General features: G+C 49.8%; 1 protein-coding gene across 3 annotated transcripts in view; it reads right to left on the reverse strand.

The window, feature by feature from the left end:
- The window catches only part of SLC27A1 (solute carrier family 27 member 1), a 32573-nt gene extending 14417 nt beyond the window's left edge, over positions 1–18156 (reverse strand). For 2 of the 3 annotated variants that reach the window (XM_045778582.2, XM_045778579.2), the window contains exons 1-2: positions 17939–18156; positions 16375–16542 (exon numbers count right to left, since the gene is read on the reverse strand). In XM_045778582.2, coding sequence (XP_045634538.1) covers positions 16375–16541 — 167 coding nt within the window. In that variant the 5' untranslated portion in view covers position 16542; positions 17939–18156. Of the gene's footprint in view, positions 1–16374; positions 16543–16899; positions 17039–17938 lie in introns of those variants that run through there. The other variant, XM_045778581.2, reaches the window with a different exon arrangement.
- Between the last annotated feature and the right edge of the window lie 1066 nt (positions 18157–19222).

Below are 19222 nucleotides of genomic sequence, written 5' to 3' on the forward strand. Positions count from 1 at the left end.
CGATATCACTAAGGTAAATTTTATACACACTTCACTACAATAAAAATGAACAAGACAACACAGGAAGACTATCTTGCAGCAAGGTTAAAAAGGGGGAGTCCTTGCTTTCAGAGACAGACTCTAGAAAACTGACAGGTGAAAGGATGTGCCAGTGGGATTCAGACGGAGGAGGAAGAGCATGTGAAGGTCATGGATGCTGGGGGATGGGCACATGGGCTCATTACATTACTGTCTCCACTTCGGCAGGCACAAAATCTTCCATAATAAAATCTTTTATTTATTTTTAGTTTTTATTTATTAGAGGGGGGCAAGGGGCAGAGGGAGAGGGAGAGAGAGAACATTAAGCAGGCTCCATGCTCAGCACAGAGCCCAACACAGGACTCAATCTCATGACCCCGAGATCATGACCTGAGCCGAAAACAGGAGTTGGACGCTTAACCAACTGAGCCACCCAGGTGCCCTCCCCCCACAAAAATGTTTTAATCCCCGCCTGCCTCAGCCCCATCTGTCTGCCCACTTCATCACCCCTCTATTCATCTAGCTTACTCTTACCTCCTTCCCTGATTTTCAGCACGGCAAAGGTTTCTGCCCCAGGGCCTTTGCCTATGCAGTTGCCACTGCTGGAATATTCTGCCCCAGACCTCTCATCAGGCTTCCTTCACATCCTTTGCCTCTCAGCTCCAATGTCCCCCGCCTTTAGAGGTCTTCCCTGCCCTGCCCAGCTTGGATCACTATGGCTGTTTGAAAACATGCCTGCAAATTCTCTGACAGTCTTCCCTTCAAAAGGCAGATCCTATTTCCCTGCCCTTCGGGAGGGGTCAGACTCAGGGACTCACTTCTGATGAAGAGAACATGGCAGTAGTGATGCTGTGTGACTTCCGAGATGGGGGCACAGAGACAGCACCCCCTTCCTCTGGGCACACAGATGTTCTCACACTCTCTGGGGACCGCGGCCCTCAGAACCCAGCACCGAGTTGCAAGGAAGCCCAGACCATGTGGAGGGCCCACATATAGGTGTTCTAACAACATGTCTGAGTGAACAAAACTTTGGGTGATTCTGGCCCCAGATTCTGAGTCAGCCAGCTGAGGACCCAGACGTAGCACAGCAGACAAGATGGTGACGTCTTGGTGACATCTGAATTCCTGACCCACAGAAGCCACAGGAAATAATACTGAGCCTTGTGTTAAGCCTCGAGATTCTGGGGTAATTTGTTACGCAGCCATGGAACTGATGGGTAATCGATACCCTCCCAGCCCGTTTTATTCCCTCAGAGAGATCATCACAATCTGAAACTATCATCTTCCTTTATTTTTGTCGATTTCTATGAGCACGAGCACCCCGTCTGTCTATCGTGTCCGGGGACACAATATCAGCACGAAGCACAGGACGATGCTGGTGTCCTACAGAGCTGACGCAAACGCAGCCCCGCCTCTTCTGCCTGCACATAAGTACAGTTGTCGAAGAGCGTCCCTGAAAGTTCATGTCCACCCGAAACCTCAGACCGTGACCTCATTTGGAAGTAGGGTCTCTATAGATGTAATTAAGATACGTGTGAGATGAGGTCATCCTGATTCCCCAGGTGGGACCTAAATCCCATGACAGGTGCCTTTTTAAGAAGAGAAAACACAGAAACACAGGGGAGGAGACTGGAATGACACAGCCCCAAGCCTTGCAACACCTAGCACCCTCAGAAGCTGGAAGAGGCAAGAGAGGATTCCCCCTAGAGCCTTCCAAGGGAGCATACCCTGCCAACGCCTCGCTTGCAGGCTTCTGGTCGCCAAAACTTTGGAGAAGACAAATTCCTATGGTTTTAAGCCACTAAGTTTGTGGTCATTTGTTATGGCAGCCCCGGGACACTCATACAGTGGCCATGGGCAGGTGCCTCCCTCTCTAGGCCTCACAGTAAATGGGGACAATAAGATCCCACACCTCTCAGGGCATGGTGGGGATAAAAGAGGCAGTGGTAGATCTCTGAAGACAGGGCCCGGCACATGCTATATTCTCAATCAACTCTGTTGCTGTCCTCTCCCCACGGAAGGAAGCACTGTCAGTAAGAAATCAGAAGTGAGTTAGCGCTCAATCTACCCAGCAACTTCATTCGTAACCACCCTGCAAGGAAGAGAGAGGAACGAGCCAGTTATAAGAGCAGGGGTCAGCCCAGGAAGCCCCCAGGGATAAGGGTCCAAGGAGGAGGCAGGACTGATTCCTCAAGCATCTGTCCAGGAGCTCTGAGCCCCAGCACAGCCCAGAAGGAAAAAGTGCTCTGGAGTTCATGGTTTTAGTTCAAAGCCTCCTCGACTGCCTACCAGCTGTGGGGCCTGGGCAGACCCTGCCCTCTCTATAAGCCTCAGTTTCCTTACTTGGAATGTCCGAAGACTGAACCTAACGACCTCCAAGGTGTTTTCCAGCTCAGCAAAGTGTAGGTTCCTGCCGCTGCCCTATTTACAAACAGGAAGTGGGGCCCAGAGTGGCCACCCAAACAACGCAATTCTCAGCCTAATACCTGTCAGGCGTGTTAGGTCCCCAGCCAAGAAGGGTTGAATAAGAGAGGTCCATTGTTATTCTGCCCAGTGCGATCCTGCCTCTGCGCTTTGCACCTGCTCTTCCCTCTTCCTTTCCCCAGGTCTTTGCAAGGTTGGGTCCTCTTATCTGCCTCCTTGCACCGGAGGCCCTGCCCTGATCACACTAGCTGAAGTCGCCACTAGCGATCCCTGCCTCACCCCAACATGTTCGAGCTCTCTTGTCAATTTCTGATGTTTTATTCTGTCCTCATTTCCTTCTCGATTATTCTTCTCCCTCACTAGGCTGTGGGCTCCACCGGAAAAGTACCTGACGCATTCACAGTGTGTCACTCTGAACATGGCGTCCCTCAAGCTCAGATGGGGTGTGGCACCCAGGAGGTCCTTGGGGATGGGTAGAACAAATTACTTTCTCCAATGCAGACCAGCCAGAGTCTGGCCACCTCAGCAGCGCAGCCCGGCCCCTACCATCACACAATGGGACCGGGGCCGTAGTCGGCGCTTCCTGGTCTCCTGGCTCTGCCCTGGGCCAAGCCCCACTCCCTGCAGAGCAGGGTGAATGGTGGTCCCCAAAAGACATGTCCAAGTCCTGGCCTCCAGAACTTGTGAAAGTGACCACATGTGGGAAAAGGGTCTTTGTAGATATAATTAAGCTGAGGATCTTGAGGAGATCATCTTGGATTAGGGCAGGCCCTAAAGCCAATGACACTTGTCTTTATAAGAGACAGAAGAAGAGACACAGACACGGAGAAGAAGGCCACGTGCAAACAGAGGCAGAGATTGGAGTGGACCTAACCTCAAACCGAGGCTCTGCCACGGAGTGCCAGCAGCCACCGGAAGCCAGGAGAGAGGCATGGAGATTCTCCCTCAGAGCCTCCAGAAAGATCCAATCCTGCCCACACCCTGATTTCAGACTTCTGGCCTCGATTGCTACAGCAGAATAAATTTCTGTTGTCTTAGGTCACCCAGTTCATGCTACTTTGCTGTAACAGCCCCGGGGAGCAAATACAGGCATACGTCAGAAATTTTGTGGGTCTGGTTCCAGACCATCACCATACAGCAAATATCACCACAAAGCAAATCAACGGAATTAGTTTCCTCGGGCATATAAAAGTTATGTTTACACTATACTCGAATTTATTAAGTGTGCGATAGCATTATGTCTAAAAAACCAATGTACGTATCTTAATTTAAAAAATACTTTCTTTAGCTCCTTTCTTTAGCTAAAACATGCTGACCATCATCTGAGGCTTCAGCGAGTTATAACCACGGATCACAGATCACCGTAACCAATATAATGATAATGAAAGAGCCTGATATATTGCAAGAATTACCAAAATATGTCATGGAGACAAAATGTGAGCAAATGCTGTGAGAAAAAAATGGTGCCAAGAGATCTGCACAACACAGGTTGCCACAAACCTTTAATTTGTAAAATAAAATAAAATAAAATAAAATAAAATAAAATAAAATAAAATAAAATAAAATAAAATAATAAAATAAAAATAAATAAACCAAAACAAAACACTAAAACCCACAATATCTGCAAAGCACAATAAAACGAGATATGCCTGTACACCATGCTTCATCTTCGACCTTTGTCTGTCTTGCTTGCTGTTCTCACCCCAGCACCCCATACAGGGGAGACCATGTCTCCATTCCCACTGTCCACCCGCAAGGGTACTTCCTGCCTGATTACCCTAAACCCTCCCTGCTGAGCCACCTTGCTCCTCCTTGGTGCAGGCCAGTCTAGCTGCTCTCCTGCTCAGAACCCTTCCCTGGGCACACAACACTCCTCTGCTCAGTGTTCAAAGTCCTGAAATCTGGCTCTGACCCCCTTGACTCCTTGAACTCCCAGCTCATACACCTCCCTGAAACAAGTTAGCCACTTTCACACAATCTCTGCAACATGGGACATGGCAGTCCCATGTTCCCTTTCTTCTACCCAGAGAAGCTGTCACTGGCATGTAATGGCTGGAACCACAGCAGCCAACATGAGACCATGAAGGTACACAGCTGGAGACGCCAAACCTTTGCAGTAAGGATGACAGAGCACAAAGGGACGTGGGTCAATGACAACATGCTGCACCATGAACTGACCAACCCAAAGCCATCTCATGTCAGAACTCCACGTTACATGTAGCTATAAATGTTCCTTACTGCCAATGCCACTCCAAGTTGGGATTCACTCTCCTAGCACTCACAGGTGACTAAAGTAGGTGTGACCACTGCCCTCAGGGGGTTTACAATCTAGGGAGGGGAGGCAGTTAATAACGGGGGGGGGGGGGGAAGAAAAACAATGACATGACAGTTTTGTAAGTTTCCTAAAAAGGAAACAAACAGGATGATGTGATCAAGCATAACCAAGAAAGACTTTACCCATGAGAATGCGGGAGGCCACTTTGACAAAGCAACATTTGCACTGCATTTTAAAGGATGGGAAGGAGCCAGCAATGGATAAAGCTCAGGGGGAAAGCCTTCCAGGTGGACAGCACCGTGAGAGCAAAGGCCTGGAGGCAGGAAGGAGATTGGCACGTTTAAAAGAGAGCCAAAGCCAGCGGGCTGGAGAGGAGTGAGTAAAGCAGAGAGTGGGAGGAGACTGCACAGTGATGGGGCTCTCTCCATGGCTCTGGATTGTTCCAATAATTAGACGATCGGTCTTGGCACATTAAAGTCACGGGGGGAAATGATAGCGTTACTCATTTGTAGCTTCCAGTGAGCAGAAGATGGGAAAGAACCCAATGTCCTGCAGTAGGGGAGGGGTCTGAGGGGCAATGGCCGGTCCTTCCAACGGAAGGCTGTGTAGCCTTTATGAGAATGGGGCCCCAACACAGGTGGATGAGGAAGGAGCCACAGGTGAGAAAAGTCACAGGTGATTGCACGCAAAGATGGCAAAACAAACACCCAGATCATTCTGCTTCCCCGTTTCCCACCAAAAATAGCCAGTAAAGGGATTTTTTTAAAGTGTGAACACAAAGACTAGGAAAATGGGAATGGAGACCAAATCACCCCATTTTTGGAAGCTGGGGAGCAGTGACGACAGGTGGGGGTCCCTGGAGGGGGGAGCAAGCTGAATCCTGGGCTCCAGTGTGGAACGGGTAGAAATTTGTCTAGGAAGCAACTTCCTATATAAAATCAGTAAGTCATGCGGACGTGACGTACAACGTGGTGATGACAGTTGATAATACAGATCTTCCTCGGGGCGCCTGAGTGGCTCAGTCGGGTAAATGTCTGCCTTTGGCTCAGGTCATGATCTCGGAGTCCTAGGGATCGAGCCCTGCGTCAGGCTGCCTTTCCCTCTCCCTCTGCCTCTTCCCCTGCTCGTGCTCTCTCTCTCTCAAATAAATAAATAAAATCTTTTTAAAAAATACAGATCTTGGGGGCGCCTGGGTGGCACAGCGGTTAAAGCGTCTGCCTTCGGCTCAGGGCGTGATCCCGGCGTTCCGGGATCGAGCCCCACGTCAGGCTCCTCCTCTATGAGCCTGCTTCTTCCTCTCCCACTCCCCCTACTTGTGTTCCCTCTCTCGCTGGCTGTCTCTATCTCTGTCAAATAAATAAATAAAAATCTTAAAAAAAAAAAAATACAGATCTTGGGGCGCCTGGGTGGCGCAGTTGTTAAGCATCTGCCTTCGGCTCAGGGTGTGATGCCAGCATTCTGGGATCGAGCCCCACATGAGGCTTCTCCGCTATGAGCCTGCTTCTTCCTCTCCCACTCCCCCTGCTTGTGTTCCCTCTCTCGCTGGCTGTCTCTGTCCAATAAATAAATAAAGTCTTTTTAAAAAAAAGACCGATCTTCCTTGACTTACAGTGGTGTTACATCCCAATAAACCCATCATAAGTTGAAAATACCCTAAGTCGAAAATGCATTGAATGCATCTAACCGAACAAACATTACAGCTTAGCCTGGCTTACCTTAAATGTACACAAAACACATATCAGCCCGCAGCTGGGCAAAATAACCTAACACAAAGCCTATTTAATTAAGTGTTGAATATCTCACAAAATTTATTGAATACTGTACTAAAGTGAAAAATAGAATGCTTGTGTGGGTCATTGACCCCCGTGATTGGATGGCCGACTGGGAGCTGGAGCTTACTGCTTATGCCTAGCCTCACGAGAGAGTCTCATACTCCTGTCGGTAGTCTGGGAAAAGATCCAAATTCAAAATTCAAAGTACAGTTTTACTGAATGCTATCACTTTCGCATCACCGTAAAGTGGAAAAATTGTAAGTCGAACCACTGAAAGCCGGGATTGTCTGTACTGTATTCCATGTTCGAAAGTTGCGAAGAAAGAAAATAGATCTTGAAAGTTCCCATCACGAGAAACAAAGTATGTAACTACGTGTGGCAATGGATGTTAACTAGATTTATTGTGGTGATCCTTTCACAATATGTACAATATCAAATTATTACATTGCACACCTGATACTAATATAATATTGTATGTCAATTACATTTCAATACACTTTTTTAGGTGATCCCCTTGCACACCAGAGAAGATTGGAGGTCCATCCACAGGAAGGTTTCCAGATGGGACACCTCCCTGCAAAAGGGTGTTAAATGAATGTTTATCTGCCAGATGCTGAGCCCCCAATGCTTGTCCCCTCTGCATTCCTGGGATCCTGAGGAATCTGACCAGGCCCAGAGGAAAGACCCAAACACACTGCCCCTGAAGTTTCCCCAAAGCACCACTTGGCCAGGTGACCCTGTCGTGAAGCTCACAGTTGAAAAGACCCCCTACTCGCCACACATACCCATGCCGAAAGCTCCTAACTGGATTTACAACCACGGATATCAGACTCCTGCGGATTTCCTCTACTACAGATGATGGAAACTAAAATAAACCAAGGAGAAAATTTTCGAGAAAAAAGAGATTCTGCAAAGAGAAAACAAAACTAATAAAGTCAATAATATCCTTGGAGAGGTAAGAAAACATGCTGCATCCACAAAACAAGAATGAGGTACTATTAAAAAAAGCTTTCAGGGAATGAAAAAAAAAAATCCTGGAAAATTAAAATGTGACGGCACCATAGAATGTGCAACACAGAGAATAAACCCGAATGAAAAATATGAGTTTCACGGGGCACCTGGGTGGCTCAGTCAGTTAAGTGACTGAGTCCTGATCTCAGCTCGGGTCTTGATCTCAGTGTTGTGAGTTCAGGCCCCACGCTGGGCTCCACATTGGGAGTGGAGCCTACTTTAAAAAAAAAAAAGAAGAGAAAAATACAAGTTTAGTTAATAAAAATGTATCAATATTGGTTCATCAATTGTAACAAGTATACTACACTAATACAAGGTTTTAATAGTGGGGGAAACAGTGGGAGAGGGTTAGGGGATATACGGGAACTCTGTACTTTCTGGTCAATTTTTCTGTAAACCTAAAATTAATCATTAAAAAAAAAGAAGAAGTGTTGGGCACCTGGGTGGCTCGGTTGAGCATCCAACTCTTGATTTCAGCTCAAGTCATGATCTCGGAGTCATGGGATCGGGCCCCATGTCAGGCTCTGAGTTCAGTGGGGAGTCTGCCTGAGATTCCCTCCCTCTGTCCCTCCCCAACTCATATGTGCTCTCCTGCTCTCAAATGAATAAATACATAAATCTTTTTTAAAAAATGAAGTCTATTAAAAAATTAAAAATAAAATCTATTACTTTAAACAAATAATGATCACAATAAAAAATCTCAAATGTGGGGCGCCTGGGTGGCACAGCAGTTAAGCATCTGCCTTCGGCTCAGGGCGTGATCCCGGTGTTATGGGATCGAGCCCCACATCAGGCTCCTCCGCTATGAGCCTGCTTCTTCCTCTCCCACTCCCCCTGCTTGTGTTCCCTCTCTCGCAGGTTGTCTCTATCTCTGTCAAATAAATAAATAAAATTAAAAAAAAAAATTTCAAATGTGAGGGCATAAGTCAAACATGAATAGAAAGGTTAGAAGGTATATTTGAAGAAATATCACAGAAAGTAGGATAAAAAGATAGAGATGGAAAATAAAAGAGAAAAAAAAAAAAAGAAAATTAGAGAACTAGCCCAGAAGGTCCAACATTACATTTGTTCAACAAATAGTTATCAAGCCAAACGCTGGTCCAGGTACTGAATAACAGGAATTCCAAGAAGAATAAAGGAAATAAAGGTAAGTAAATCATCAATACCATTCAAGAAAACTTCATTGACCTGAAAACAATCAACAGACCATACAATGGATGGAAATAGCCCACCCTCTTGAAAAGATCCCACAAGCTTCCAGAAAAAAAAACAAAAACAAAAAAACAAAAACAAAGAAAACAGATCAGGAATTGGGAGGGTTTCAGACTTCTCAACAATAATCACGTGAGAAGAAATGCCTCCAATTTTGAAGGAAAATAATTTCCAAACTAGAAGTCTATACCCAGACCACCAGTCAAGTGTGAGGGTAGAAATAAAAATGTTTTCATACATGAAGGGTCTCAAAAAAGTAATTTCTCATCCATATTTCTCCAAAAGCTAATAAGGATGTGCTGCAACAGAGCGAAGGAGTAAACCAAAGAAGAAAACCACCAGGGACCCAGGAAAACAGGGTATCTAACCCAAGACAGAAGTAATGCCAGTCCTCAGGACGGTGGCTAGGATCAAGCCTGTGGCGATGGCTATGCACCAGGTGCAGAGGGCCACCAGCCTAGCCTGGGCAATTTGAAGGCTGGAGAGAGACTTCTCCAAAAGGTGAAACTGAAAGCCCATCTTAAGCTATAAAAGTCATGAGAAAAGAGAGAGAGAACTGTTGTTTGGGCTTGAGGTACAGATAAATACCAAGAAAACTAACAAATATAAAGGCAATCAATAACCCCAAAGAAAATACACAAAGGTTGTCAATGGAATAAAAAATGATCATAGTATACTAGATGGCTCAACTGAATGAGAATACTATTACCATCAAAACAATGTAAATGCTGACTACTGACCTGACCAAATTATAATTGATAATAGTCAATCCTCTTTATTCACAGATTTCTTCATTGCAAATTTGCCTGCTCACTAAAATTTATTTGTAACCCCAAAATCAACATTCACATTACTTTCACAACCATTCGAAGACACACACACAGAGTGGCAAAAAATTTGCATTGCCAATGTGCACGGTCCCAGTTCAGGTCAAACAAGGCAACACTGCCCTCTTGTTTCAGCTCATATTGTAAACGAGCATCCTTTTGGCAGTCTATTTAGTGCCACTTTTTTAAAAATTTTTGTCCTTTTTGCTGGTGGTTTTGCTGTTTAAAATGGCTCCCAGGCATAATGCTAAAGTGCTGTCTAGTGTTTCTAACAAGACTGGGATGTGTCTTACTTAGAAAGTTTTGTTCAGGCATGAGTTATAACGCTGCTGGCCATGAGTTCATTGGTAATGAGTCAAGAATACATATTTCTTTTTTTTTTTTAAAAGATTTTATTTATTTATTCGACAGAGATAGAGACAGCCAGCGAGAGAGGGAACACAAGCAGGGGGAGTGGGAGAGGAAGAAGCAGGCTCATAGCGGAGGAGCCTGATGTGGGGCTCGATCCCAGAACGCCAGGATCACGCCCTGAGCCGAAGGCAGACACTTAACCGCTGTGCCACCCAGGTGCCCCAAGAATACATATTTCTTAAAAAAGAATATAGGGGTGCCTGGCTGGCTCAGTCAGGACAGAATGTAACTCTGAATCTTGGGATCATGAGTTCAAGCCCCACACTTGGCACAGAGCTTGCTTAAAAAAAAAAAGAATATATATAAAATGAGGTGTCTTTAAACAGAACAAACATAAAACAAGATTATGTACTGCTTGGCTAATAAAAATATTGTGACCAAAGGTTTACAGAAACCTAACCCTGTATTTGCTCTAGGAACGATCGCTCAATATTTGTTAATCCAATCTTTGCAGTGACTTTATAGAACAAAATTACCGTAAACAATGAGAATCCACTGTGATAATATTGGGACAGTGAAGATATGGAAAAACATGTATCTGTTGGGGGGGCGCGTACATGCATGCAGAGGGACGGGAAAAGAGTGAGGACAAGGGGGATAAAGGGATGTCACATCCTCCTCTTCCATGAAAGGCGATGACAGATAAAAGTCTCCAACTGAAAAATGCAAATATTGTCACATAAGCCATTTACAGATATGGAGTTAAAGCCCAAAAGATTCAGGCAAGAGCTAAGAGTTATTCCAGGTATGGTAGGAAAAATGTGGGTGTGGGTGAGAGGTGGGGCACGCAGCTGCCACTTGAGGTAGAAGGCTTAGAATCTTTCATCTTGAAGCCTGCATGACTTTAATAAAAGTAAAAATGATAAGTAAAAATGGAAAGAAAGCACCAGGTGAGAAATATGATGGGGAATGCGCAGCCATCTGTAGGCACGGAGACTGGGAAGGTCTGCGCATATTCCTGTAATTGTATCTTGGGAAAGAGACGGAAGATGCCTCTGAGGAAGGAAACTGCAGGGCTGGGGGCAGCAGAGAGGACAATATTCACTGTAAACCTCTCTAACATTTGAATTTTGTACCACGTGTTATATAGTGACTATTACACAAAACAAGTAAAAACAAAATATTAAAAGACAGCTGTCGGGGCGCCTGGGTGGCTCAGTCGGTGAAGTGTCTGCCTTCGGCTCAGGTCATGATCCCAGGGTCCTGGGATCGAGTCCCGCATCAGGCTCCTTGCTAGAAGGGGAGCCTTCCTCTTCCTCTGCCCCTCCCCCTGCTCGTGCTCTCACTCTCTCTCTCTCTCTGATAAATAAATAAAATCTCAAAAAAATAAAACAAAACAAAACAAAACAAAACAAAACAAAAGACAGCTGTCTATACATCCACCTCCCTGGTCAGATCCTGCCATCTCACCCATTCAACAGTAAACAGAATAGCTAAGATGAGCAGCCTTGGCATTTATTGAGCACCTACTGTGTGTCAGGCACTGAGCTAACCTTATGGCCACCCTCCAAAGTAAGGTCCTAAGATTTCCATGTGACAGGTGACGGGATGCGGTAGGTGCTCAGAGAGGTGAATTCACACGCCCAAGATCACACAGCAAGTCAGGGCAGAACAGCCCAGAATCAGGCCCCCAGCAGGGTCCCTCTGCTCTTCCTCAGGCTTGCCGCAAAGCATTAATAAAGCGTTCGCCATGGACCACGTGGTAGGCCAAGCGCCCATGCTGCACACAGGACGTGGTCGATGCATGCTTCTGGAAGAGGAGGGACTACATAGGGACTATTTTTACAGATGGAGGAACTGAAACTCAGAGGCCAGCAAGGGGCACAGCTGAGGTCCACAGCTAGACACGCTGGCTCTGGCCACCCAGCCCCCAACCATCCAGCCTCCACAGCCACCAAGGTCCCCCCTACCAGCTGGCGGCAATCAGCACGAATGCATCTGAATGCCTACTGGGTACTCAGCTCTCCTCTGAGAGCTTCCGGTGAGTAACCTTGACAGAGCACTCCAGGAACCCCAGGAGCTGCTACTACTTTTATAGCCACGGGGAAAGGATCACCCGCAAGGCCGGGAACCACAGAAAGCAGCCCCTGCAAGGAGGCCCCCCCGCCATGCATAGGTGAAACTCCAGGACACAGGCAGAGGCTGGAGCTAGTCACAGTCAGGTTACATGAGCATTCAGGATGGGGCCCAGCCCTCACCGCCTGTCCCCTCCTGCCCTCGCCCCCATCTTCTCTGGAGCACACCCACGTGGGCAGGCAGTGGACTCCGGTGCTCAGCTCCAGCCACATGCCTGGGCTGCCCCACCTGGCAGCAGTCCAAGCCACCCCCACCCAGAGACAAAGAAGCCACTGTCTGCCTCTGGGCCCTTCCTGAGACCTCTTCTCATCCTTCCATTCCTTCTGCCCCCTCATGTTTTCACCCCGAGCCCCAGAGTACCAGGGCAGAAAGAAAACAACACGGATAAATGGGATCAGATTTCAGGCCACAAATAGGGGATACAGGATGAAGTGGGAGAAGTGGGGCCAGGTGCTTAAATATTTTCTGATCCCCGGGTCTAAATGCAGCCCCACTACCACCCCCAGCACAGCACAGTAGCTAAGAACGTGGACTCCAGTGCCCTAAGCCCTCCTTGGCTGTGCATTCCTAAGTAAATGACCTCATCTTTCTGTGTTTGGTTCACCAGCCTATAAAGTGAGGACAGCAGGCATTCCTTCTTTACAGGAGTGTGAGACCATTACAAAGCCTGGTCCCTAGAGAGGGCTATCCAAGCTGCATTAGTTAGCTATTGCTGGGTAACAAATTACCTCCAAAATTACCAGCTGGAAACATTTATTATCTCACAGTTTCTGAGGGTCGGGAAGCCAGGAGTGGCTTAGCTGTGTGGTTCTGGCTCAGGATATCTTGTAAGGCTGCAATCAGTGTGTTGGCTGGGGCTGTGGTCATCTCAAGGTTTCACTGGGACAGAATCCACTTCCAAGTTCACTCACGTGGGCTGCCTCACATCACAGCAGCCAGCTTTTCCCGGAGGGAGTGATCTGAGAGAGTAGCCAAGATGGAAACCACGGTCTTTTTTGTTACTAATCTTGGATATAATATCCTATTACTTTTGCTGTGTTCTATTCATTGGAAGCAAGTTGCTAGATCCAGCCCACACTCAAAGCAAGGGGGGGATCATATGAGAATGTGAAGACCAAGGAGGTGGGCCATCTTCGAGGCTGCCTCCTACAGAAAAATGTGTCAAGGGGCGCCTGGGTGGCACAGCGGTTAAGCGTCTGCCTTCGGCTCAGGGCGTGATCCCGGCGTTATGTGATCGAGCCCCACATCAGGCTCCTTCACTATGAGCCTGCTTCTTCCTCTCCCAGTCCCCCTGCTTGTGTTACCTCTCTCGCTGCTGTCTCTATCTCTGTCGAATAAAAAAAAAAAAAATCTTAAAAAAAAAAGAAAAATCTGTCAAGCCCTGTGTCAGGGAGCTGGAATTTTCCCAGCTCTTGCCCTGTCCCCGGGGGAGAGAGCCAGGCACAGATACTCCAGCTCAGTGAGGCAGAGCTGGGACCTGTACACGCCCAGGGAAGCTAGAGAAGGACTGCCAGCCAACACACACCTCCCATGTTCCTGCCATGTGCCACCCTATATGGAGACCAGGTTCACAGTGGCACGAAGACCCACACAGCTTCCATTGTGCTCCCACAAGGCCCACAGCCTGGTTGGGGGAAAGAAACTCAAGAATTAAAAGGCGAGAAAGCAGACACATAAGAGAATTACAAATGACAGGGCCTGAGTGGCTGTTGGCGAAGCATCTGCCTTCGGCTCAGGTCATGATCTCAGAGTCCCGGGATCGAGCTCCACATTGGGCTCTCTGCTCAGCGGGGAGTCTGCTTCTCCCTCTGCGTCTCCCCCTGCTCGTGCTCCCTCTCCTCTCTCAAATAAACAAATTAAATCTTTCAAAAATTATTTTAAAAAAAGATAATTACAAATGACAAATGCTGTTAGTGGTGACAAGTCAAGCTTTGGAGCCACACCGCCTAGGTTCAAATCCTGTCCCCACTACCTTCCCCCTGTGTGACCCTGGGCAAGTGACCAAACTATGCTGTGCCTCAGTTTGCTCATCTGTAAGAGGGGGACAAGAGAGTACCCACATCACAGGGTTGCTGGGAGGGTTTAAAGAAGTCATGCTTAGCCCTGGCATGGAGGGAGCACTCTGTAAATGTTGGCCATTCTGCCAAAGAGCAACAAGGTGGTAGGGCATACAGGGATGCAGTGTCAGGAGAGGACTCTCTGGGGTGACATTCGAGCCATGGCATAATGAAAAGGAAGAGCAGAGAAAGAGTGATCCAGGCAAAGGGAGCAGCAAGTACAAAGGCCCTGGGGCTAAGCATGTTGAGGAACAGCAAGAAGGCCAGTGTAGCTGGAAGAGTGACAAAAGAAAGGAGAAGAGGGGGGTGCCTGGGTGGCTCAGTCGGTTAAGTGTCTGCTTTTGGCTCAGGTCATGATTCCAGGGTCCTGGGATCAAGTCCCCCATCAGGCTCCCTGCTCAGCGGGGAGCCTGCTTCTCCTTCTCCCTCTGCCGCTCCCCCTGCTTGTGCATTCTCATGCTCTGTCAAGTAAATAAATAAAATCTTTTAAGAAAGAAAGAAAGAGGGGCGCCTGGGTGGCACAGCGGTTGGGCGTCTGCCTTTGGCTCAGGGCGTGATCCCGGCGTTATGTGATCGAGCCCCACATCAGGCTCCTCCGCTATGAGCCTGCTTCTTTCTCTCCCACTCCCCCTGCTTGTGTTCCCTCTCTCACTGGCTGTCTCTATCTCTGTCAAATAAATAAATAAAATCTTAAAAAAAAAAAAAAAAAGAAAGAAAGAAAGAGAGAGAGAGAGAGAGAGAGAGAGAAAGAAAGAAAGAAAGAAAGAAAGAAAGAAAGAGAAAGAAAGAAAGAAAAAGAAAGAAAGAAAAAGAAAGAAAAGAAAAGAAAGGAGACGAGGTTGGGGACATAGTCAGGAACCTCACATGGTCTAGATTCTAAGGGCAACAAAGAACCATGGGAGACTGTTGAGTAGGAAAATTCAGCAAAGGGTCCCCCGAGGGAGGCAACATCGTAAGGCATCACCAGGCAAAAGGAGGTTCAGTGTGTTCCAGGCAGAGGGAACATTCTGAGCCTGACAAGTTGATGTGAGGGTCCGGTGAACCTGTGGAGGTGGGGAGTGGCGAGTGGGCAGATCCTGGCATAGGTCCCAGAACCTAGTGTCCAGCTGGAGGTTGAGTTTTTCTCCTGCAGAGGATGGGGGTTGTGGAGGGTGTGAACAGAGGGCATGGTCAAATCTGTATGCCAGAAAGACCAAAGGCCGAGGCAGGGGCCAGAGCATGGAGACAAAAGGATGAGTTCTAGAAGGTTCAGAACCAGTCAATTGGCAGTGGAACTTTCCCCAACTCCGCACCATCCCTGCTGCTCCCAGAGCCTGTTTCTTTACCCTTACAGTGGATTAGTTCCCCCACCTCCCCTGAGAGGATCAGCCTGGCCCACCCACAGCAGGTGCTTAGGCATTCCGGTGTGGGGGTTGTTACTAAGATCTGCTCCCATGGGTATCTCCAGCAACGCCTATTCCACCCCAGGAGGACCCCCAACAGCTTCTTCAAGCAAGCCCCTCAGAGACATCCCAGAGACCTTTATCCAAGGATACCTGCATAGGACACCAAAATCCCCTCGTGAGAGATCATGGTCTCTAGAGATCCCCAAACAAGTCTTGGAATACGCAGCAACCTCTCCACAAACCCTGAGCCCCTCAAATCCTGCACAGATCCCAAACTCTCAAAGAGCGCCCTGGGCCACAGAGAAAACTGGTAAATGGCTCCCAGGAGACACACACCCTTCAGAAATCCTAAAAGTATCTCACAGATGCCTCAAGAAGCCCCTTCATCCCTCACCCCCCCCGAGAAAGCCCTAAAAAAAACCCAAAGTGTCTTTGCAGCCCCCAAAGACCACTGGGTCATCACTGTGGACCCCTAGGGACCTACGGGAATCCCTGAAGAACCTCTAGAGGCCTCTCACCGTCACCAAGTCCCCACAGAGCCCCCCCAAATACCCACGGCCTCCCAATCAGCCCCAGCTCTCTGGAACCCCTACCAGCTGCCCAAAGATCCCCAAGTTACCTTCCAGCCCCCTGAGGTCTCCCACACAGCCTCTAGAATGCTGAAATTTACTATCTCCCTCCAGAGACCCTCAAGCTATCCCCTGCAGTTCCCTCAGAGACCCCTAATCCATCACTCTTTCGAGCCCCGGCCCCGCCCCTAACCCCGCCCCATCTAAGCCTCGCCCCCAGTCTCCAAAACCCCTCTCCCCAATACCTCAGGGCCCCCACTCCGCCCCTGCAACACCCCCCCCCCGGTCACCCCCAAGACGCGCAGCCCGCCCGGGCCCAGGCCCCGACTGCACTCACAAGAGGTCCCGCCTTGCGGTCTTGCAGACGATGCGCAGGAAACGCCAGCCGCCACCGCCCACGTACACGCCGAGCGCCGCCGCTGCGCTCCAGGTCCACGGCAGCCCCAGCAGCCACAGCAGCACGAGCGAGACCACGGAGGCCGAGCCTGCACCGGGAGCCTGCATCCTGGGGAGGCGGAGAGCGCTGAGGCCGCGGACCGCTGAGGCCCCGCCCACAGAACGAGCTCCGCCCCCAGGGCCCGGCTCCGCCTCCTCGGGGAGCCCCGGACACCCCCTTCCAGCCAGGCCCCGCCCCCGTGCCTGGAATTGGCCCCGTCCCATGCTGGGCACAGGCCTCGGTGTTCCTAGCCCGGCTCAGGCTTCTTTGCCAATCATTAGTACAGGCCACGCCTTCAGACGCAGCTCTTGGACTCCCCCAGTCACTGTCAAGCCCTACCCCATGTCTTGACCTAGCGGCTGGACCCTGAACCCAAGCTCCACCCTCACGACTTGGCCCCAAGCATGGGCTCCACCTCGTCCCTACCACAGACACAGGCCCTTCTCAGTCACTTGACCAGCCTTCGCCCATTGCCTTGACCTAGCGCTGTCCTCGGTTACAGGATCCACCCCCGTTCCCACAGGTCCTGGGCTTTCCTCCAAGTCCCGCTTCTACTACTACTCCGCCACTCACTGGGCCCCGCCCACAAACGCACTCCCCGCCCACTACCACTAGGCCCCTCCCCCTAGCCCCGGGCCTGGCCCTCCCCCAATCCCAGGCCCAGGTTCCACCCCTGGCCACTGGCCCCGCCCTCAGGCTTTGGCCCAATCGTCACCCTCCGGGCCTCCCTCTGGCCCACCTAGAGCCCTAGGCCCCTCCCCATCTGCCAGCCCAGGCCCGCCCCAAGGTCCTCTTCCGACCTGTCCAGCTCCGAGCTACTCAGCCGCTCAGCCAAGGCCCGCCCCTTTCCGGAGGCCACGACCATAGAGAGGAGCCCCAGGCCAGAGAGACGACGGCCAACGAGACCCGGGGGCTAGAATGGCCCAGAGAGGGAGGCCGCTGTCTTCGAGACCCCCAAACTGTACTCCCACCCGCCCCCCGCGCAGCGTTTAGAAAACACGTGCGCCCGCAGCCTAGGGGCATGGCTCCGGCGGGAGCTGTAGATGGCAAACGTATTCCTAGCCGGGGGGACCAGAAAGTCCTGGTTCACACCCAGGGCTTGTCAGTACTGTATTCTTGCCCCGTTTGTCCTAAATCTAAGTACCGATGCCTCTTGCGTCTTAGATAAACATTCCAGGGAACCGGAGAACCCCAAACTTACAGCCTAGAAGCCCCAGAAGGTTTTAAATCCAAACCTCTCCTCAGTCTTAATGATCCGTTTCAAGGACCCAACTAATCCCAAATCCATATCGCAAAATCTTGTCAGTTAAATCTGTGTAACACCCCAGGGGCCCAGGGAGGGCAAAATCCACACACCCTCTCACCCCCGAAGTCCTAAATGCCCACCAGAGACCCAAAAGCCCTCTTTCTGATCAGACATGAGTCAGCGCTGGCTGGCTGCCCACCACCCTGGCCCCTGGCTGACCTGGAGCCAGTCACAGACCCTCGGTCTTGGCTGCTTCCTCGTGGGTTCCCAGAAGCTCAGGCAGGAACGATGAGGCCAAGACAGAGGACTCCAAACCTAGCCTGGGAAGGTGGGCCCTCCAGAACCTCTATTTCTGCAGACTCCTGGGCCCTGCTCTGCCTGTGCTGTGCCCATGCAGGCCACTGCCTTGGATGCCTCCCTCCAAGCTCCCCCTCCTCCCCCCCCTGCCCACCCCACCCCAGCTTGTTTTCTGCCTTGCTTTGGCCGACCTTCTCAGTGCTCTCCTTGGGAGGTGGCCAGGGCCTACTTCCAGCACCATTTGGAGGACAGGGCTGGGCAGGCTCCCACCCCTCCCACATGCTACCATTGGTCTCTGTAGTTGCCCAGAGGGTGGGTGGAATGGGGGGCGAGGAGGCAGATCTGGAGGACAGGCCCAGAGCCAGCCACCAATCAGCTACTTTCTTGGCCTGTGATCAGCAGAGTCAGCAGTGACCAGTAACTACAGCTGCACTCTTATCCTGTCAGGTAGCACTGTTGTGTTCACCCCATTTTACAGGTAAAGAAACTGAGGACTGGAGCTGTCACACAGGCTGGAGTTGAGATTCACTCATTCACAAATATGGGCTGGAGGCTTGCTCTCCCACCTCCCCTCACCTCCTCCCCTTTCCTTCTTCCCTAAACTTCTCCTCCCTCTCCTCCCTCTGACCCTGATCCCTCCCTTCTTCCCCACTTCCTCCCTCTCCTCTCTCCCCTTCTCTTCCCCCCCACTTCAGCTTTCTTCCTCTCCTCCCCCTTTCCTCCACTTCCCCCTTTCTTTGCTCCTCCTTCACCTACTTCCTTCCCCTTCTCTTCTGCTCTATCCCTCTTCCCAACCCCTCCTCTTACCCCCTCCCCTGCCCTCCTGGCTTCCCTCCTCCTCCCCCTCATCCCCTTCCACTCTCTTCCTCTCCTCCCTTCCTCCTCCCCTCCCCCTTTCTTCCCTCTCACCTTCTCCATCCTCCCAAGTTTACTGAGACCTCACTAAATAGTGCCCACGACAATCAAACTCTTCCGACTCTACCCACAGCTCCTGGAGATACTCTTATGGGTCCGCGGTCCGAAATCCCCAAATCCAAAAGGCTCTAGAAACCCAATTTATTCTTCAGGTGGTGCCAGAACTCCAGATGCAGGTGTAGGCAGATAGGGTGGGGGTTCCCGAAAAAGAAAGATGAACCATAGCTTTCTTTTTTTTTTTTAAGATTTTTTTTTTTTATTTATTTATTCAACAGAGATAGAGACAGCCAG

Source organism: Ursus americanus, chromosome 14, assembly GCF_024610735.1.
Source record: "Ursus americanus isolate L20-20 chromosome 14, mUrsAme1.1.p, whole genome shotgun sequence".
Classification (NCBI taxonomy): Eukaryota; Metazoa; Chordata; class Mammalia; order Carnivora; family Ursidae; genus Ursus; species Ursus americanus.